Source organism: Trichomonas vaginalis, chromosome II (genome assembly GCF_026262505.1).
Source record: "Trichomonas vaginalis G3 chromosome II, whole genome shotgun sequence".
In the NCBI taxonomy this organism is placed as follows: Eukaryota; Parabasalia; order Trichomonadida; family Trichomonadidae; genus Trichomonas; species Trichomonas vaginalis.
The window spans coordinates 10,586,693-10,608,331 of record NC_067204.1 but is presented as its reverse complement, the minus strand read 5'-3'; the positions used below and the strand labels follow the sequence as shown (position 1 = coordinate 10,608,331).

General features: G+C 30.4%; 9 protein-coding genes across 9 annotated transcripts, besides 2 other annotated features; 5 read left to right on the top strand and 4 right to left on the bottom strand.

Annotated features, from left to right (window-relative positions):
* Positions 1–81: part of a mobile genetic element that runs on past the window's edge.
* A 433-nt stretch (positions 82–514) lies between these two features.
* TVAGG3_0521420 (cytidylate kinase protein) lies at positions 515–1,481 on the top strand (the record flags this gene model as incomplete). The annotated part of the gene is made up of 1 exon (XM_001319879.2): positions 523–1,143. One exon carries the CDS (start codon positions 523–525, stop codon positions 1,141–1,143), a length of 621 nt encoding a protein of 206 aa, XP_001319914.1.
* A 60-nt stretch (positions 1,482–1,541) lies between these two features.
* Positions 1,542–1,944, bottom strand: TVAGG3_0521410 (dynein light chain 2a, cytoplasmic domain-containing protein; the record flags this gene model as incomplete). Its single annotated transcript, XM_001319880.2, has 1 exon — positions 1,666–1,944. One exon carries the CDS (start codon positions 1,942–1,944, stop codon positions 1,666–1,668), a length of 279 nt encoding a protein of 92 aa, XP_001319915.1.
* Positions 1,945–2,053: 109 nt separating this feature from the next.
* TVAGG3_0521400 (uncharacterized protein) lies at positions 2,054–3,038 on the top strand (the record flags this gene model as incomplete). Its single annotated transcript, XM_001319881.1, has 1 exon — positions 2,065–2,985. One exon carries the CDS (start codon positions 2,065–2,067, stop codon positions 2,983–2,985), a length of 921 nt encoding a protein of 306 aa, XP_001319916.1.
* Positions 3,039–3,235: 197 nt separating this feature from the next.
* TVAGG3_0521390 (coiled-coil domain-containing protein 162 family) lies at positions 3,236–8,203 on the top strand (the record flags this gene model as incomplete). The annotated part of the gene is made up of 1 exon (XM_001319882.1): positions 3,236–8,203. The coding sequence occupies one exon, from the start codon at positions 3,236–3,238 to the stop codon at positions 8,201–8,203; it is 4,968 nt and encodes a 1,655-aa protein (XP_001319917.1).
* Positions 8,204–8,699: 496 nt separating this feature from the next.
* On the bottom strand, positions 8,700–9,578 carry TVAGG3_0521380 (uncharacterized protein; the record flags this gene model as incomplete). Its single annotated transcript, XM_001319883.1, has 1 exon — positions 8,815–9,561. The coding sequence occupies one exon, from the start codon at positions 9,559–9,561 to the stop codon at positions 8,815–8,817; it is 747 nt and encodes a 248-aa protein (XP_001319918.1).
* Positions 9,579–12,148: 2,570 nt separating this feature from the next.
* Positions 12,149–13,638, top strand: TVAGG3_0521370 (protein serine/threonine kinase protein; the record flags this gene model as incomplete). The annotated part of the gene is made up of 1 exon (XM_001319884.1): positions 12,155–13,378. The coding sequence occupies one exon, from the start codon at positions 12,155–12,157 to the stop codon at positions 13,376–13,378; it is 1,224 nt and encodes a 407-aa protein (XP_001319919.1).
* Positions 13,639–14,291: 653 nt separating this feature from the next.
* TVAGG3_0521360 (ankyrin repeat and sterile alpha motif-containing protein) lies at positions 14,292–14,786 on the bottom strand (the record flags this gene model as incomplete). Its single annotated transcript, XM_001319885.1, has 1 exon — positions 14,292–14,786. The coding sequence occupies one exon, from the start codon at positions 14,784–14,786 to the stop codon at positions 14,292–14,294; it is 495 nt and encodes a 164-aa protein (XP_001319920.1).
* Positions 14,787–15,068: 282 nt separating this feature from the next.
* Positions 15,069–15,386, bottom strand: TVAGG3_0521350 (fatty-acyl-CoA binding; the record flags this gene model as incomplete). The annotated part of the gene is made up of 1 exon (XM_001319886.1): positions 15,069–15,386. The coding sequence occupies one exon, from the start codon at positions 15,384–15,386 to the stop codon at positions 15,069–15,071; it is 318 nt and encodes a 105-aa protein (XP_001319921.1).
* Positions 15,387–17,338: 1,952 nt separating this feature from the next.
* Positions 17,339–17,386: a mobile genetic element.
* Positions 17,387–19,028: 1,642 nt separating this feature from the next.
* TVAGG3_0521330 (uncharacterized protein) lies at positions 19,029–21,071 on the top strand (the record flags this gene model as incomplete). Its single annotated transcript, XM_001319887.1, has 1 exon — positions 19,562–20,734. One exon carries the CDS (start codon positions 19,562–19,564, stop codon positions 20,732–20,734), a length of 1,173 nt encoding a protein of 390 aa, XP_001319922.1.
* Positions 21,072–21,639: the final 568 nt, after the last annotated feature.

Genomic DNA, 21,639 nt, shown 5'->3' with positions numbered 1-21,639 from the left:
TACTAAACATCTTCGGGGCTAGAAGGGGCGCAGCCCCTGGAAGCCCCACTACCTTTTTTTTTTTTTTTTTTTTTTTTTTTTAATTACGGATCAATAAGGATTTTTATCGCGGTATTTTTGAGATTCCGAATTTGAATTTTTAATATGATATTTTGACATCAGTTTTCCTAGTAGCATTCTGACTAGTTAACATGATATCAAAATGATTTAAATTTATGAAGTTAATTTTAAATTGATTAAATATGAAGAAAAATCATGAAAAGAACTAATATTTCTGATTAAGATAGCCACTAACTTAATAGAAGAATAATGATTTTCCAATCATTACTTTCATTTCCAGTATGGGAACCAGAAAAGATACGATCAATAACCCTAGGATTGTCACTTTTTGAGAATGTATCTTTTTTGGAAAACAGAAAGTTTTATCTCCTTTCATTGACAAATTGCATATACGTTATTCAAAAATTAAAATGACAGCATTCGATCGAAAGCCGTTGGTATTGAATTTTTTACTTCACCTCAATGGAAGGAAAAGATATTATCTTTGTTCTTGGTGGACCAGGCTCTGGCAAGGGAACACAAGCTACAAGAATTGCCAAAGAGTATGATATTGGATACCTTTCTGCAGGCGATCTTCTTAGAATGGCAGCAAAAATTGCCTCAGATCCACCAGCAGGTTTTGATCCACAGCTTCTTGCTGAATATAAGGAGATCGACAGGATCATCAAAGAGGGTGCCTTAGTTCCAGGCCACGTTACAATCAAGCTTCTCCGCGATGCTATGGTTGCCGGACCTCAAAAGCACTGGTTTATTGATGGCTTCCCACGTGAGCTTTGCCAGGAGGCCGAGTTCGTCCAGAAGTGCAAGCCAGCAACCGCTTTGCTCTTCATCGACGTCCCAGATGAGGAACTCAAGAAGCGTCTTCTCAACCGCGGCTTATCATCAGGCCGTATTGATGACAATGAAGAATCAATCAAGAAGCGCTTAGTTACATACCATAATCAGACTGAAGCAGTTATCGGAAAATTCCGCTCTGAAAACAAGATCATTTCCGTTGATGGAAACCATCCGATCGATGCTGTCCATGATGATATCGTCGTACAACTCAAGAAACTTTGGACAGATTTGGAAAAAAAGAATTGATTAAACAGATTATTAGATATTAAATGAGGAAATTATAGATTATAATTTTATTGAAAAATTATGTCTATAATTTTTTCATTTTATATCTTTTATCTGATTTGCCTTTTTAACTGAGAATTGTGATATATTTATTATTGTAGAGCCCAATGGGATATGTTATTTGCTTATGAATGTTATATTTAGCTGATGAAATTTTATATTCTTCATTTCTTTGATTTCATCAAATTACTCTTGAGTTTTGATAATAAAAAGTTATCTATATTCAACTTTATTATATAGAAATGCTCTGGCAGATGTAATATTCCTTAATTTTGTTTGACATTTCCTTTTGGTTTATAAATTAAATGATATTAACATTTCCGATAGTGGATTTTCTTTTTGTAAAAAGACTTATATTTAACATTTAGATTTATTAACAAATAGAGAAAATAAAATTGAATATCTGTATAAAATTTCATACCAATATATAAAATGTAAGGCATGAAAGACAGCAATCGCACATTCGATAGTTCTAGAGCCGTTTTAATAGAGTTCTTTGATAACTTGAATTCCTACCAAGAAATCATTTTGTTCGCCAATTGTAACTGCATTTTTCGTTCCTTCTATGACAATCTTTATTGAGTCTTCAGTTGGAAAGATTTCGCGAGCGCAATTATGAACTTCTCTGACATAAGCTGCTGTAGCTTTAGTTGCTTCGCCACTAGAAGAGATAGAATATCCATTTTTATCAACAACAGTGGAGTAGCGGACAAAAGCTTGCCTTTCTAAAGAGCGAAGAGACTCTTGGAAGTTTTCCTCCATGAGAAAAAAATGAAAGAGATTGAAATATTAGAATACATTGGGAGTCTTGTAATTACATAATTCGCTTTTTGAAGAATCGAAATATCATTTTCATTCATGTCAGATTCTGAACAAATTCAAATGGATAATTCCGGTCCACCAGAGAAGACCGAAAATATTGAAAACAATGAACCCGATGTACCAGAGACAAATCCGGATCAGAATCCTCAAGAACAAACAAATAATACATCAAATAATAATGACCCTCCACAAAATAACAACGAAAACACTCAACAAGTCAATATAGATACAACTGAAAGCCATTCTTTTCATAATCATTTTAGAGATGACTCATTTGATCGTATATTTGACGAAGAAGAAACAAGTTCATACGATCAAGATAATCAGTCAAATGCAGAACAAGACATGGCAAATGATGTATTACGAATTAAACTAATTGGATCTCCAATGAAACAAGAATTAGAATATTCTGATTCAGAAGATATTCCAACAGCTAATGAAGCAAACATGAAAGCAATTTCTCAAGCTTTAATAGAGATATTATTATGGAAACGTTCACTTATAATGATAATAGTCATACTTTTTTCGGAACTTCTCTTTGGCTGCATTTACTTCATGGATTTAGACTCATTATCGACATTAGTTGCACTTTTAATTACGGTTCACACTAGTTTGCTTATCTTTACTTTACTTCCAAACTGTGTTAAGCGTTGGATTTTCCCTCCTCTTAATCAGTCACAAGAAGAAAGCATTGCATCAAGATTTTTCAAAGAAATTAAAGATAACGCCCAGAAATCAATAGAATGGGGAAGAAATTATATAATTCATCCAAATGCTATTGATACTTTGCTGTTTATTGGTACTTCACTTCTCTTATTTACTATATTCTTGGTCATTGGAAGCTTCTGGGCCTTTGTTATTGGAGTTCATGCACTTTACATTTATCCTGCCATGAAATTCAATTCAAAGCTTAGAAACTTTGTTGGCAACCAATTCGAAGTTGCTTATAATGTTGTCAATCCAAAAGAAAAAATTGAATAATTATATTCTTTGTTTGTTTATATTTGTATCTAAATTTATTGTTTTTTAACCAATTATTTACGATTAAGCTGTTTGTCGTCTTTTATCAAAACAATATTAAACTCAATTTTTATTTTCAAAGTGTCTATCAACTTGGATAAAGTAGCTTACCCTCAGAGGAATCAAACTTCTTCCCTATGGTATGACTAATATATACTCTGCCTGTTCAAAATCTCGTAAGAATTTTTTTCTGTTTACAATTTCGTTAGAAATGAGTGCGCAAGAGCTGCACTCGACACTGGCTTCAATTAAGGAAGATCTTGAAGCGGCATTCTCTTCTTTTGGAGCAGGTGAAATCATTGCTTATAACGGAAACACTGTTGAACTTGAATCTCCGGAATATTATTTAAATTTAACAAAACAATTTATAGAACAATACAAAACATTCTCACTGATACAACCAATAGCATATTACTCCGATAAAATTACAAGAAAACTTGAAAAATCAAAGGAAATTTTTAAAATATATGTCGAATACATACAAAATTCACTAAAATCATATTTAGATGAAATATTATTCCAAAACAAGGTTATCTTGGATAGAATCAATAACGAAATTCAATATCAAAAGTATAAAAATTTAATTCCTTCGTTAATCGAAGAAAGATCTATATTATGCCATGACCTTGAGAATTCGATTACAGATATTTCACTCAACCAGCCAAATCATAATTACAAAAGTGTTTTATACGCAATAAAATATGATTTGATTAAACAACAGAGAAAAATTCAAACAGACTTTTTAAAATCAATTATTCACTTGTTACCAGTTACCCGCCGCAATGAAATTGTTACCAGAATAACAACTCTATTAAGAACAGATTTATCTGTCAATTCTGCATGTATTCCTTCACCAATCAAGAATGCAAAGGATATAGAACCAGAAATGGCAAGATTATCAAGTCTTATGAATGTTAATTTTGATCTTAGTGAATATGATGGACAAAAATTTATTTATGAATGCGATATTAAGTTTTCAGAATGTTTCACAATACCTGGAATCACTTTATCCCAAAATGCCGCTCAATATGATAGAATTGAACATAATCCAATTTTTCATACAAATTTTGACAGAATTAATCGGACAAAAGTCAACCATCATCTTGAAAGATACATACAGCTACTTCTTGGCTGCAAAGAATACGAAGCAAATGAGTTTTTCTCATTAATGTTATCTTGCCATCCATTAATGAGCGATTATCCAAGATCTCATGCCATTTGTGTCCTTTCTCTCAGATTCTCAAGATGCAGAACGATGCTTAACGAAATTTACGAAAAATGCAAAAAATTATTTATAGAAACATTCAATGAACGTTTTGCTCTTATCATTAAAGAATTGTCTACAGCAACAACATATGGAATGCAGAACTCTTTATCTAATTGTGACTACGATTCCGTATTTGAACGATTATTGGAGCTAACATTGGAATATCTTAATGCTAAATGCCGTCTTCAAACTGTTATCCAGAGGCTTCACGAATTTTCAGGCTCCGAAACCTGTCTTTTGACTTTACAAAAAATTATTGATGAAGAACCTGATTTAACTGAAGGAGTTCATTCGACATTTATCCATAATTATAAACGGCAAAGTGAAATAATCGACTTAGAAGCCAATCTGATGGAGATTTTATTTGCATTACACATGCATTCCTGCTCAAACGTTCCTTTATGTAGCCAGGCAGGTTTGCCAGCAGAAGTTTTCCAAACATCAATGGCAATAGCTGATATTTCGAACATTTTCGATGACATGTTTTACGCATCAAAAGAAATTTGCGTAACAATGTCGATTCCATCTCATTTATTAGTATATGCACACCTTGCTGTTATACAAGAGATATATTCTATTGTTGTTTCCAATCCTGTTTCTAAGCTTACGCCTTCTCTTGCCACATTATCAACTGTATTAAATGCCGAAGGTACGGCATTGGACATTTTTTCATCATCATTTGTCAATAGCTATGATTCAATTGTTGAATTCGTTGAGAGTTACGATGATAATGAAAAATTTGAAATTTCAATGAAAGTTTTTCAAATTCGAAGGTATTTGACAAAACTTATTAGTCTTGTTATTAAGCAGATAGAGTTAACAAGAGTAATTGATAACCAACTTAACTCTTCTCCTCGAAAAACTCGTTTAATTGATGAAATTAGTCTAAAAATAACAAAATCAAAAATTGACTCGGATATCAATGAACTGGAAGATTTTGTTGATAAGCAGCGTTTATTCGTTAACATGATGAGTGAAATTGCAAGATATAATATGTTTGAATCAGATGCACGTTATTTCGGTATACTTTTCAAGGCTGATGATGTTTTCCTTACTGATGCAGATACTGCAGAGAACATTGTTCCTCTAAGTGACGTTAAAAGAGTCTTATTTACCGAAATTCCTGATTCAAATTACTTCAGAGAGCCAGTTGATCCATACCAGAACATGGACAAAGAGAATACAATCGAATTCATCAAAAGAATCTCGATTCTTTCAGAAATCTCAATATTAAATTTGATGGAAAGGTCAATTTGCGATTATCTTACAACCACTGATCCATTCATTGTTGAGAAATCAGGTGGAAAGAAAATTATTGAGAAAGGAATAATTGATTACAGAATTATTCCTATGCCATGCGATGTTTTATGCTTAGAAGAGTCATATGATGATCTTGTTCACCTCAGAAACTTTGTTTCCTCTAGATTACAGATGCTATTCACTTCTGTTTTTAATGGAACGATATTCCGAGGAAACAGGAAGACAATGAACTCTCTGATGAATAAATCAGCTTCACCTGATATGACAATCTTCTCGTTCATGACTAAGATTTGCGTTGAAAACAAAGAAGTTTCAAAAATTTCAGATGTAATTTTTGAAATTGCCAGCTATAACCAGCTTTCTTATGCAGCAGGAATTGTTTCTTTGCTTGATGAATGCATTGATTTGAAGAATCACGTTGATGAAATTCCTTCATTCAAATCTGCACTCAAATATATCGTCAAAGAAAAGTATACTGGTATGTACAATATTCCAGAAAAGTATATTCCATGGTTTTTGATGAATTTATGCAATAAAATCGAAGATGATTGCCGACCATTAGTTTCAAACTCGGTTACAGTCATAAGAGGAAAAGCAGATGACTCAGTTTCGAATCTTTCCTATATGGAGATGCCAAAACTTAGTACAAAATACCTCAAAGGCTACATTACAGCGATGTTCGCAAAATTTTCTTTCTTTTTGCTACAAAACAATTATGATTACCGTAAAATAACACCTGTAAAAGGTGCTTTTGAGGTCAGTTTCAAAGAATACGAGCGATCCAGAGAAGATTATTCCAGAACTATCGAAAGCGAAGCAACAAGAAGATCCCAAGGCGACCAATTATCATTTGTCACCAAATTATTGGAAGTTATCATCGAAAGAATCACTCCACGCGTTGAGAACCAAATTCTATCTGATATCAGAATGAAATATGACGAATTAAAGAGTTTGGCAGCTGAACCATTTGCTCAGCCTTTATCTACATTGAAGCCAGATGTTTATATGAAGAGGCCAAGAGCAAATTTAAGAGAAACACCTTATATTCCAAGTCCAGAAGATGCAGAGAAACAAGAGAGCCAAGAAGAGAAATTTGCCATTGGCAAATTCATCAGATCAGTCTGTGAATGCATTGACAGAGAGCCAAAAGACCAAAATAACGTTTTCACAATTGATTTGAATCGATTAACAACATCTTTAACGAGATTATCGAATCCTATCAATGAATTCTTCACGATATCTCATAACAAATTTGTCAAGACATGGAATTCTTATAATACCAACATGTCAAGGATCTTAGAACAGACGAATGAAAACGAAAAACTTGCCATGATTTTATCAAAAATTGTTTCAAGGAGATTGGACGATGAAATCAAAATCACGACAAAAGAGAATGTTAGCGAGAAACTGAACAATCTCAATTCCCTCAGGAACACTATGAAGACATTAACAAGCGAATGGAAGAAAGAAGACAAAGAGATAACGAAAAGAACTAAAGATGAATACGAAATATTATATACTGATATTTTGGCAGAATTACAAACAAATCGTGCAAAATATCAGCAAAAGAAAGAGTTCCAGTATAAAACTATACAGAACCTGATAAAAGGAAACTCATCTTTGGATTTGTCTTCGATCAAACCTTCCTCTGTTTTGCTAAGATCCACTTTTACTCATTTGTTTGATACTGATGGAACTCCAAAAGAAATTCCTAATTTAGAAAAAGTGACAGAAAATTCAGAAGATCAAAATTTCAAGCCACAAAAGCCAAGTGGCAGAAGATCCAATCCAAGAAGAATGTCTACACATGCATGTGTTGATTCGGATTCTAAAATCGAAGATATGAAAAACGATGTAGAAAAACTGAAAGAAAGGATGATAAAAATGAGAATTTCCAGAGCTTTTCTTGCGATTGCCATCAAAAGAAAATACGACAGATTAATCAAAAAAGCTGAAGAAGACAGGATACTAGAGAGTACAGTATACTGGGGATCAAGAAGATCAGCAGATCAAACACAACTACAAATGGAAACTGAGTTGGCGGAAGGATACAAAGAATTATCGAATTATTCCGATATAATCGATGATCTCAAGCAACAACATGAAGCATTAACTAAAGAAAACATCCAACTGTTCCATTGGAAATCAATGACAATGGCAAGACAGGAAAGATGTCACCAGCAAATGAAGGAATTGAGTTCTGAAGGAACAGGAGTCGCTCTACAACCTTTGATTGCAAAAATTGCTGAGAAACAAGATGAACTTGATTTACTAAAAGCTGAAACTGATTTCATTGAAGAAGAAGCGGAACAAAAGATTAGAGAGCCAATGAGAGAAGTTGACAGATTAAGGAAAGTTACTACATTAATGAAAACCCAAAATACAATGCTAAGAACTACATTGAGATCAACAAATGTAGGTGATTCACAACTGGATGTTTTAATCAAAGAAAATGAAGATCTAAAAGAAGAAAACCAAAGATTGAGAGAAGCAATACAAAGTTGTGGATTCCAAGTTGAAGAAAATATTTCTAAACCAAAATCTGCAAGAGTAGGAGTTCCTCAGCTCTCTTTATCATCTGGAAGAAAGATTGTTAAACCAAGCCAATCTATTAAAAGTGCTAGACAAACAGGAATTCTTCGTTTCAAATAATTTTAATTTAGTTTATAATTTTTTTTATTGTTTTGTTTTATATATAAAATGTGATGTTTATTAATTTATATTGTCTCATTTATATGTTTCTCTTTTGTTCTTGAACAAGATAAATCTAGACATTTTTAGTTAACTAAGCAGAAATCAATAAAATATTCTTCAAGTTACTGATATTATCAAATAAATTTTAAAATTTGCTAAGTGTGTGGTTGACTGAATAAGAATTGTTTTTGTGCAATGAACATGATGTTGTCATCAAAGTAACTTTTAATAGAGAACAGAAGGGATTTGATATCAAACATTTTTGATTTATTTGCTCTCGTCAAATTTCGGTCTTAGTGCTATTTATACTGCTTGGAGATTTCTCCATTTTATACATTAGCTTAAGCTGTTAATTACTTTCAAATAATTTTTTGAACAAAATTCATAACAGTCATCGATTTCAAAAATTGTATATAACATTATAAGTAAAGCATGAGTAATCCCTTTATTCCCTGTAAAAAATAAAAAAATAGAAATATTAATTTGATGGTGTTTGGTAAAATTAAAAAATGCACAATTTGTTTAATAACAACTTCAAATTATAAAAACGGTATTATGGAAGCCTTGTATTATTTTCCTAGGAAAGATAATTCTGATTCAACGGTAGCATAATAAGATGAGTGGCGTAAACTGACACTAGACCTTCCAACCTTTCCTCTTCTACCTCCTGGAATGTTGGATCTGCCTTGTGGCATCATTAATTGCGGTTGACCGCCTCCCATCAGTTGATTTTGCTGAGAAAGAACACTATCCTGTGGCTTCCCATTGGACTGTTGCAATTGGATTGTTGGCATGTTCTTGGCTGTAACTTGAACATAATTAGTGTCATCTTTTTGTGAATTTATGAAGCTAATCATCCTTTGCAGTTTCTCGTACTCTTCTCTAACATTAAACACTTGGGCTTTTGTATTTGTATAATTGTCAATTGTTTTCTGAAGATCATCTAATTGGGCTGGACATAATTGCGTGCATTTTTCAATTAATTTCTCGTAGAACTGTTTTGTGGCAGCTTCTTCATTTTTCTCAATGGTTTGATTTTCATTATATTGACGGAGGATCTTCTCGAGATTCTTTTCAAGCTGTAATTTCCTTGATTCAAGACGGCCGAGCTCGTTTTTGATACTCTTGATTTCATCTCTTTCTTTCAAGTATTGCTGCTCTAAGAGTCTCGGATCTTTGATATCTTGGAAATTGTTAATATTATCTTCATCACTGGGGAGATTTTGCTTTTTCAGCTGCTCTAGACGTGCATGAAGCTCTGCGTTCTCGTTTTGTAGTTTCTGTAGTTTTGAAAATGCTTCTTCTCTCAAATTCATTATAATGTTTTTTTTTTATGGGAATTACGGTTTTTTAGTGGAATTCTGATGTTTACAAAAATTCTAAAATATCATGTTCCTCACTAAATTATGGTGCAAATCAAAAAATATTGACAGATATCAAAGCTCTTATTGTGGTTTTATAATCTTATCAAGCTGAAACCATGAAATGCTTTCAATAATTTGAATTATTTTCTTCACTATAGTTAAGGTAGTTTTGCATTGAGTATCGTTTCAAAAATTCGAGTTATGTATAATTGATACATTAATTATGGAATGAACGAAGTTATTTTTAATTTTGTTCATATATCATTAAAATGATGCATGTAATGACATATTATCTTGTTTGGCTTATTTTACTCCAATAAATAAAAGATTATTTCTTATATTTATGTCTATAACCTTGCTTATCCTTGCTTGAAAAACTCTAAAATATTCATTTTTTGATACTTTAATTTAGGGAATACTTTCATATTGATTTATTGATTTTTCTCCGCGGTTTCAACATCGGCAGAGATAAGATATTTAATATGAATACTTGTGGTGAATTATTGTGTATAGTGTTTGCATAACAATCCTTTCCATTTTACATTTTTCATATGTTACTTCAATATCATTTGTGTCATACAAAACGTCTCTTGGATATTTCATATTCCATCGTCTTGAATTGCATACTTTTAACATTAAGAATGAGATACTGGAAGATTATAAAATAAATTTTAGATTCTTTCAAGATGTCTAGATTTTCTCAGTTTTGCAAGCTTCTAAGTATTTTGTTTCCTTGTATTTCTCTCTCATTTATAACATTCTTCATTGGTTAGTGCAAGGCTGCTTCCTGTTTTATCATCATTATCAATTATTTTAAAAAGTCGTATTTTGTCAAATTATCCAATATTTTGAATGAATATATTGTTTATCATTTTATTATATTATCATTATACCTATTGGATCGAGCTTTTCTGATGAATTTATATATTTGAATCAGAACACTGTGAGCTGAAACTGACTAAATCATGAGCTTAGTAACTAAAGAACAAGGAAAAAATTGAGACGATCAGTTCACAGCAGAGAGAAGTCTTAACATTACACAATATTGACAACATGTCCATAGGTAACTTAAAATAACTGAATTTTATGATATTTATATATTGAAATTAATTAAAAAGTTCAACCCTTGAATGCGATGATATTAATAAAGTGAATTAAAAAGATTTATATAATCGGAATAATTCATTTGAATGTATAGCAATTAAAATAAAATATAAATACAACATTTGAAGTTCAATAAAAAGAAATTAAAAAATATTTGATGATATTTAGGTTCTAACTTTATTAGATTCATGAATAAATAAGCAATTTTGGATGTGTTATCTTTTATCTAACTTGAAATTCTTGAATATTGCAATTCACATCATAATGCGGAAAGTAAGGGAATTCTTTGATATATTCGGCCGTTTGTCGCTATGTTAAATCCATTTTAACATAATGTATCGGTGAATTGTTAATTTTTACATTATGCTCAATTTTCAGTTTTACGCCCCACAGCCTTAAGACTGAATTTGAATAAGTTATTTGAGTATTAGCATTTACATTTACAGCAGCCAATATTGATACTGAAATCAATTAAATTTGCACGCGGGTATCTTGCAATTCAAAATAATATATTGTTGAGAACAGCTCTCAAAAGTTTGAAGTAATTTATTTGAAATTAAAATTTTGGCACACAAAAGCTCCATAATATGTATATCTTTGGCATTGTATGTAAATTAATTCTATTGATAATCGTTATGTATATTTGAAATTACAAATAAATGAGTAATTGTAGATCTAAATGGAATTTACTACTTGATTCAACCACTTGAACTAGTGTTTGGCCGATTATCAAATTCAATAACTTTACAAAATATCGGTTTTGAATTTAGATGGTTAATGGTTGAATTTCTATTTAACAATAATTAGTTAAGAATACCTATGAGTACTTCAAAAATGTTAGCAGAAAATTGTTTATTGAAAAATATTCACGGTTGAGTGCTATGGGTCTGAAAAATATTTTTCAATGGAATTTTATATTTTAAAAGCATGCTTAAAATATTGTTTTAAACATCAAACTTTCAATACATCTGGTTTAACCGTTTTTACATTCATTTGGGAGATTAGCGATTAAGATTATTTTATAATTACAGATATAGAAATTAATATATAATAATCGTCATCAATTATTCAAAAATAAAGCTTTTTGACATCATCTCAAAATTGTTTTCTTAATCAGCGAATAATATATATATTACGCATCATATATAGCAGAATACTGAATTTTCTAAAATATTCACAAAAAACTATATTATTGCAAATGCATTTATTGATCATTGGTATTGATTTGTTATACGATCTTTTACGACTTTTCAGAGCAACTGAATATTTTGTCAAAATTCTAAATAATTTTTTTCGCTGTGTCCCCTGAAATTTTTTACTCTATTTACTCAACATCGAATTATTTTTTTAATTAATTGGTATACAGCAATATTTTCTTGTCATCTTAATTCAGATGATTCAATTTAAAATTTTTGACATTTTACTATTTCACAGTTTTTAAATGGATTTTCGTGTGCTACAAAATTATGCTGTATTATATCCAATAGGTACTGGAGGATTCTCGAAAGTATATATAGCAATTCACAATGCAACCGGTTCCAAAGTTGCAATCAAGATTATTAATAAAAATGAAAATAACGAAGATGGACGTCAAATGATTAGAATTCATCGTGAGATTGAAATTCTAAAAAAGGTGAATCACCCGTTTATCTCCCATCTATTCGAAGTAATAGAATCTGAAAACGAGATTTATATTGTAATGGAATTTGCTCCCAATGGCACTTTGTTAAATTACATTAACGAACATGGACCACTATCAGAAGAATGCGCCGCGCCAATTTTTGCCCAAGTAATGTTGGCATTAAGGTATCTCCACGAAGATGCACATGTCTGCCATAGAGACATCAAAGCCGAAAACATTATGTTCGATTATAAACGAAACGTAAGAATTATTGACTTCGGCTTAAGCAATACTCCCGATGCTGAAAGTGTTCTCCGTTCACAGTGTGGTTCACCATCATATGCTGCTCCAGAGATGATAGTCGGATCTGATTACGGTTATGGATGTGATGTTTGGAGTTGCGGAGTAGTTCTTTACGCCATGGTTGTTGGACATCTACCATTTGAAGACGCCAACTTCCAAAGACTTGCTCAAAAAATCATTTACGCAGATCCAGAGATCCCATCTTCTTTATCGCCACCTTTAGCTGATCTTCTAAGAAAAATGTTAGCTAAATGCCCAGATCAGAGATTAACAGACTCACAGGTCCTCGAACACCCATGGATGATCGAAGCTGCAAAGAAGGCAGTTGAAGCCTTAAACGTTAAACCAAATTACGAAAGAATTAGACAAAATCTTCATATGTTAGGACTTGATAGCAACATTGCATTACCACTTCTTGAAGGATTAGACCAACAACAAGAAGTCCCCGCTATTAAAACAAGCGAATCAGCTCCTGTTATTGAAATTCAAGATAATGACTCTGTAACACTAAGAGTCTTAGTTTGCTTTGATATTGCGGAGTCTGTACCACAACTGTGGACACCAACGAAGCAACGCACCGTTCGTAGATCATCTTACCATGAAGGTGAGGGATTACCAGCGCTCGGCGTTAACAAGGCATTGACAGTTAAAAGAAAATCAATGCCAATCAAGCCAAATACGTCAGTAACTCGTATAAATAAGAGAAAGGCACCTTTGCCTATCATTCATCTCCTGAATTAATTCATTCAGAAGTTTTATTAGTTGATTTTATTAGTATTGATTATTTTATGTATTTTGTATATTAAAATATCTATGAAATTTTTAAAATATATTCGGTCGCATCTCAATTATGAATATCTCCTATAATTAATAGAAGAATATGTTTCAACACAACCAGACGAAGGAATTATGTTCATTAATTATCAATATAATGAAAATGTCTTCCGAAAATGAAATTTATTATCTACTTTTATTTCATCAAAATGTAAATTAAGATTGATACATGTGAGCAATGAGTTGCATATGGGTGTAGAGTGGTGAATCCTTCTTTGAATTTGCCGAAAATTTTTTTCTATTGTTACTCTCAAGCATTTGAATTGAAATATCATTGGAGAACTATTTATATGCATGTACATAAACGTGCTTCTGTGAAATGAGAGCGGATAGTCTATAAGCAGGGTTATTGGAATTTATATCTGAAGATAATTAGGAAATTCACATCATTTATGCTCATACTCTGACAGGTTAATGTCTTGAAATATCAAATAAACTTACAATAAAAGTTTATTTTTTTTCGTCGTCTTTAATTAAATCAAATTATCTATCTAAATTTCATATTTTCGTGACTTACTTTTGACCATTTTCGGTTGCAATTTTTAATCGTTTTAAAACTAATAGCATTTATCAATTTGAGTTATATTATATTGCTAAAAGGTGCGGAGTCCCGATGCCAAATTCACATTTATTATATAATCATAAATTTTATAAATTTTACTAAAAATCGAATAGTTATAACGTACTGCTCTAAATCCATAAAACTCAAATGAGATCGCATTACAATCTTGTTTTACATTAATATTTACAAAAATGGAGAAGCTTATATTTTGGAATTTGGAGATTTCTCCAAACGAGATCCTTAATATTCTAAATAGATTTAGTCATCCCCAGGAACCCACAAGCCATTTTTCCAATTCGAAATGAATCTTTGTATGTCTGTATTTGCATCGGGGAAGCATTCCAAAGCATCTTTTAGTTTGTAATACTTCTCTCGTTTTTTATAATCAAAGACAAGGGATTCGAACATTCTTGAATCATTTACGGCATACTGAAGAGGAAACTTCGAATTGTTATCTCTTTTTCTTATATAATAGGTATTTTCTATGACTTTTAATGCCGTTTTCACATTACCACTTATTACTGCATAATGAAGAGGTATCTTCCCTTCATTATCACTTATTTCAAAATTTGCTCTATCAACCAACAACTTTACAAAATTCTTGTTACCATTAATTGCTGCATAATGAAGAAAAGTTTTCCCTTCATTATCACTTATTTCAAAATTTGCTCTATCAACCAACCACTTTACAAAATTCTTGTTATCATTAATTGCTGCATAATGAAGAGCAGTTTTCCCTTCATTGTCTTGCATGTCGAAAAGATATGAATTGGACAAAAAATCAAAATCATCACAATAATCAAAAACATCACGATAAACAAAATAAACATCAAGAAAATATATGGCAGCATAATGTAAAATTGTTTTTCCGGAATCATCTTTGAAATCATAATATTCTTCGTTAGTGTAGTGATAGCGATTAGTTAAAATTGTTTTAGCACAGTAAAGAATTCCTTGGTATTTTTTATCGATTTCAGGCAATGCGGAAAGAATGAATTCACAAACAAAAGGGTATTCAATAATTTTAGCTATGAATCATTTGATATCATTCGTTTGATCATAGTGAATTAAAAATGCTTGGATATTATCATATCTTATGCAATCGTCTACATCGATTGGAATTTCATGTTCGTTCATGAGAAATGTAACGAAATCTATGTTGTGAGACATGATTGCATATTCCATGCATTCCTTATCTGGCTTGTGACATTTCAAACATTCACTCATAATGTCAGGATTTCCTCCTAAAAATGAAAGTTGAAGAAATAGAAATAAATTGTTAGGGAGATTTTCTGACCAAACAGCCTGTATCGTCATATCATATTGCTCAATCCTATTGATGAACTGAATCATAACAATAGTATTATGGCGCTTTTATGTTCATCAAAATCCTGCTATTTTGTTAAATTATTTCACAAAAGCCATTACCTTTTACCCAAATTCAATCAGAATTCAAGAAAATTTATAGGAATACAATATATTTATTTGCGATTAAAGTAATGAATATAATCTTTGTAGATCTGTCATTTTCGACAGTGATATGGAGAACTGGAAACCTTTGTTCAGGGATAACATCAAAAAAATCCCTACTTGAAAAGTGACATTACGCACCAAATCGAATTGATAGAAAGGAGACCCATTTGACAGCATCCTTTCATATTTCACTTCTAATTATAAGTGTGAAGTAGTTTAATTGCATTCCGAAAGCACGGTGGGAATGCGTGAAGTAAAAATACAATTGAAGAAGAACGGCGCAGTTTATTTTTGCTTTTTCGTATGTGGCAACATGTTTGGCACAATTTTCATTCATATGAAGTAAATGCATGGAATAGAAAAATTTTTTGAATAGATATTTAATTCATTTAATAAGAAAAATCCATCACAAATGTAGTTTTTTTTTGTAAAAAACCTTATTATAATTATTCGTCTTTTTATGAATAAACAGATCTTCTATATTCTTTTTATCTTCATAAAAAGTGTCATTAACAATTGAATTGAAAAGTCATAACAGAGGTAGGGCAACGATAGGTCAAAAAGGCTTCTCTGATAGATTTCCTTGTCTTTTGGATATGCTATAATATATAGCCTAGCATGATAGGATATGATGTCAAAAGTTAGAACATAACTTAGGATCTTGAGAAAAATGAAAAACAAAAATTACATAAAAAAAGAAAAAATTTATCTAATTTGTTTTTTTGGACCGAATAAGTAATTTTATTGAATTTCAATACGACACATAGATTTTATTATTAGTAATAAATATAATGGTTTACTATTAACAAGGAACCTAAACTAATGAAAATTTGATTTCAAATATTGTATATGATTATCATAGATTACCAAAATATATTGCTATTTATGAGGATATAATATTGATTATTAGTAAATCGTATAAATTTAATAAATATACCATGAATATTGAATGAATTTCTTGATTCATAGGGGTAAAACGCGCTTTTATATGATTTAGACAGAGAATTTATGAGATGTAAATAACACAATAAAGGTTTATATTGAATATTTTCTAAAAATAAATCGAAATTATAAAAAACAATACATTTATTCATTGAAACTACTTGGACAAATATGAAACAAGCATTCAGGCAATACTTTTGAGACTTCAACGCATCTGATAATTTTTATATAACTTCACCTCTTATGCTTAGAGTGGAGGTATTGAGATCGTATAAGTATAGATGAGCTCACATTCAGATATGATGTGTGAACTTCTGTTTTCACTGCAATTTTGAATCAGAATAAACTCAAAACAAGAATAAAATGATATACTCACTCTCTAAATGTGTTCGAGATTTAAAGTTGTATGAATAAAACGATTCATCTTTCGAAGCCTCCCATTTAATGAGAGACTTCGAAAGATGAATGTATTCATGTAGATGAAATACTATATATGACCTTGTGTGATACTAAAGATATCAAAATGTTCATTTTTAAGTGCAATAGAAGGGTTATCTCTCGTAAAATCTCAATTTAAGGAAGATTTAGAAAGAACTCCTTTCCTAAGTAGATAGTGTGTGGTTTCTGTCTTTTGGTTGATCAGGAACTATGAAATTAAGTCGGACAGAAAGAAGTTCTTTCCAAAACAGACTCCAAATGAGTTGTTCGAAAAGAACTTCCTTCTGTATATGGATAATTGTAGTTACCACACTGAAGTATGTGATTGTGATGATGGAGTTCTCGATAAATCTAAAATCGGATTAAGATTAATTGAAAACTCAAGTAATTCTTTGAAATCTTGTGTTGTCTGGCACTATAATAACCAAAGAATGAGAATATTATGTTGAATGATGAGTACGTGTGCTCGGCATTCGCCGAGCGAATTGAGTTTAACGTACTATGAAAAGTGACAAATTTGTGCTTTTTTTCCTAGGGTTATGATCTCTTCCTTTCTGCTCAATACGACAGAAATGAAAGAATGAATTTGTACTCCCTAATTGATTACTACAATCTGTATCTATCTTTAACATAGAATTAGCTGCATTGTGATTTATACTCCAGAATTATTCAATTTAAGATCAACCTCGTAAATTTTAATCATATTGCACCAATACTCCTACGTTGAGATAAGAACATGATTATACATACCAAAGCCCCATATTAAAAATCAAAATTTAGCACCTCCATTATGCAACCACATTATTCGTCGCAAATAAGTATATTTACGCATATTATGATGCATATTCACACAACTCGTATACATGAAAAGTTATTAAAATCAGACAAAATTATTGCAATAAGGGAAAAAAAACAACTTTATTATATATGTTAGTAATGAATTACAAATATTTCTACAAAGAATGCTCAATACTTCATATAATCTTCGAATATTTCTTATTACAAGTTAATACATTTTGACTCGAACATGATAAACAAAAGCGACACGCTGATTACTACATTTATGAAAATATAGTACGTTTCCATTCATCTGTTTACTTGCTTTTGTTGGAATAAAATCTTTTTTTTTCTTTCATGAAATAAGAATTTTGCTGCGAAAGCAATATCTCTAACAATAATTAATACATTACGTCAACTCTGGAATGAGTATTTATCAAATATGATATCAAAATCAAAAATTAGTTGTTTTTTATGAGTAAAAACGATGTAAATTGATTATTTGACTAATTATCAAATACTTTGATTTTCCAAATTTTTTTCGAAATTGATTTTTTCATGTGAAAATTCAATTGTTTAATTTCATTTTTGAAATTTTGAATTTTTTTTGGAATTTTGAGTTGATCAATTCAGCAGAATTGATAATGCTATTGCTTTAGGGCATACCACAAGGTGATGAATAAAAGGTGAACATTAACAAATTATTTTAAATCACAAATATCATCCTCATCAACTTTAATTCTAAAAAGAACTGTACTGAATTATGAAAATGCATGATTTACATTATTAAAATCTTTGAATGAAAATAGTACAAGATAAGTTTTTATTCATTTTTAATTAGATTTAAACGAAAAACTACTCCATATTAAAATTTAAGTCGAGAAATCGTATTTTGTTCTTATTTGTTAGCATTTTGTAGACATTCTAATCTTGAATTAATTTGTTACATGATATTATTAACAAATTTAACTGAAAAAATATGTTAATATGGAATAAACCATGATTATATAAGCTATCAATGCTATATATACATATGTAAAAGATTCATATTAACTCAATTAACAAAAATGATAGATTTTCATAAAGGTTCAATCTAGGTTCGTCCGAAAATTTTGATTTTTATATAGAAGACATAGTTTCATATACATAATTAAATTTTCAAACAAATTTGATCATACCATTTCTTAAGCAGGATAGTATATTAATTACTATCAGTAAAAAATATAAAAATGATTATATTTAATTATTGCATAATTTAGTCAAAGAGTTATAAGCCTCAAGTGATCGTTATCACCTTCAATGCACATATACTTTTATTGATTCATAGTATTTTAATCTATGTTTGACATTTGTTGTCGTCATTCGTTTTGTTCCCATCTTCCTAAGTTAGAATTAGAGAATACACCATCCACATCATCTAATTTGGTCCTCAGCGATAGATTGGTTCATTTTGGAGGAGTCCCATCAGACAGTTTTCGAGCACCAAATATCAAATTTTAATGTATAACAAATCTTTAGTGATTTATCTCTTTTATGATGAGTAAAAGGTTTCTGCTCATCAACATTTGATTTCCGACATATATGATTTCTAATTGCAATTATTTACTTTCTTTTTATAATCTAACTCTGTGACTCATACCATAAATTAATTATTGGAAAGTGTCAATATGTTTGGCACAACGCATGGCGGAAGATACCAAACCATGCAGGGAATATGATACGTTTAAGATCTCCGAACTTTTTTTCCAAAAATTTTCTATCGTTGCCCTACCTCTGTCATAACATTGAAATCGGATACTTCAGAGTACTCAACGATTTTAAAAATGTTAATGTCACAGTTCTAATTTTTGACATCCTCAATTTTGAGAAGCTCTGAAAAAAATAAAAAAAATTACTTTATGCGAAAGTATTTTGACGAAGGAAATGAACACGATTTTTTATGCCATGAGTTGAAAAATATAGAGAAATATCTTGCTTCCGTTTCTTCTATACTTTCACAGCTCTCGGAGCTCCAAATTCCAACGTTCAAAGATAATAATGAAGTTCCTGGCTTTCCAGGAGACGTTCATATGCGATTTAATGAGATTACCGATTTAACTCAAACTTATACTCATCAATTTGAGAATTTACCAGTCCTGGTCCAAAAGCTGTCCGATGATATCGAAAAATCATGCGATAATCGTATCAATCTTTCAAGAAATTATGAAACAATGCTACATATTATGTCAGGACAGATTGAAACACAAAGAATTCACTTAAATAAAGATAATAATACACTTAAAGGTGCAATTACCGCAAATAATACAATGACTAAGATTGCAAATGGATTGTTAGAATCTAAATCTAAAGAAAAAGCTAATACGCAACATCTTGAAAAGGAATTGGTGATTTATCAAAAGTCAATGCAGTCATATAATGCTTACAGATACAAATTTGAATGCTTCGAAAAAGTTATTGAAGAAACAATTCTTTCGTTTTGTGACGAAGAAATCAATTCTTTCCGAACAATTAAATCTGATATATCTTCCACCATCTCGAATTTATTGAATGAATTTGTATCATCGGCGACTAAATTACGTGACAATGGGCTTCCTGCATCCATTAACACCAACTACGAAACTGATTTTAGAAATTATTGTCACGCAAATCAAATTGGATTTAGGAATTTCCGTTCACCAACATTTAAACGTATTGCAATGAAGGCCCCTCAAAAGAGATTTGTCACTCCTTCCCTTTCATATGCAATTCATTTCTTCCCTGATTGCATTGCAAGCGTCGCAGACGAATGTGAATCAACAGATCATGAAGTTAGTTACCAAAGAGACCAAATTCTTGTCGTTGTAGGTAGTCTTGAATCAGAATATGCCTTGGTTACTGACAAAGACTACTTAAATATGAAATATGTTCCTTCGATTTACCTTAAAAAGATTGAACAAGGTGTGTGCTACTCCATGGATAAGGGTGCATTTGCATTAATCGATTCCAGAGAGGGAGAGAATTTCAAATTACGTCTTCTGGATGGAGAAATTTACAATACAACAAAAGATCATATTTATATACTCTCATTTTAATTTTATTTATTACTTTTATTGTTTATAAAATCGAATTTCATATTTCAATTTTTTTATAATTAGCAAGCAGCATAGCAATAGTTTTTCACCAGTAGTATAAGTGTATCGTCCTTTCTTGACATTAAAATTTGTTAAATGCAAGTTCTTTTATAAATTGAATTTAGAATGGAAAAAAATGCTTAGTTTATACAATATTTAGTATAATTTTTTACATTGTTTGATCATGTGAGTTCATATTTTAATACAATTGCACTTAGTTTGTAATATTTTGAGGTGAATATTTGTAATTGAAAAGGAATTTTTAAAATTTTCCTGGAAATCATCATATTTTTAGATATATAAGCATTTTGTAACGACCATATTATCAGTTTAAGCATTTCTAAAATCGAAAAAAAATTCGAAAAAAAGAAAAATGAAAATGAAAATTTAAACTTTTCACTTGAAAATTGGGATTTTGAAAAAAATTTGGAAAAACAATATGTCATACAATTAACAATAATACATTTTTATTGAGTTTTTAAATGAAAAAACCAGCAAATCTGGATATAGTAAAAAATTAAATATAATTCTTCGAGTTAGAAACAAACATATCTCAGTTTTATTAGTAAATATATTGATTGAGTATCATTTTTCTAAAAAATCATAATAAAAATTTTAATGTTTTAAGTAGTATATGTGGAAGGGTTTAGTGACTTTTTTTGTTACATCTATATATAGACGATGCATTAAAATATAATTTATAAACACATTAAAAAAATTAACATTAATTTTAAAATAATTTATTTTTTTATCTTTTATAAAAGAAGCTATATATAGATGATGTCAGATATTCCGCGATTAATTAAACATTGTTTAAATCCTGAATGGGTTAAACTTCAATTTAAAAATGAAGATTGTGAATTATT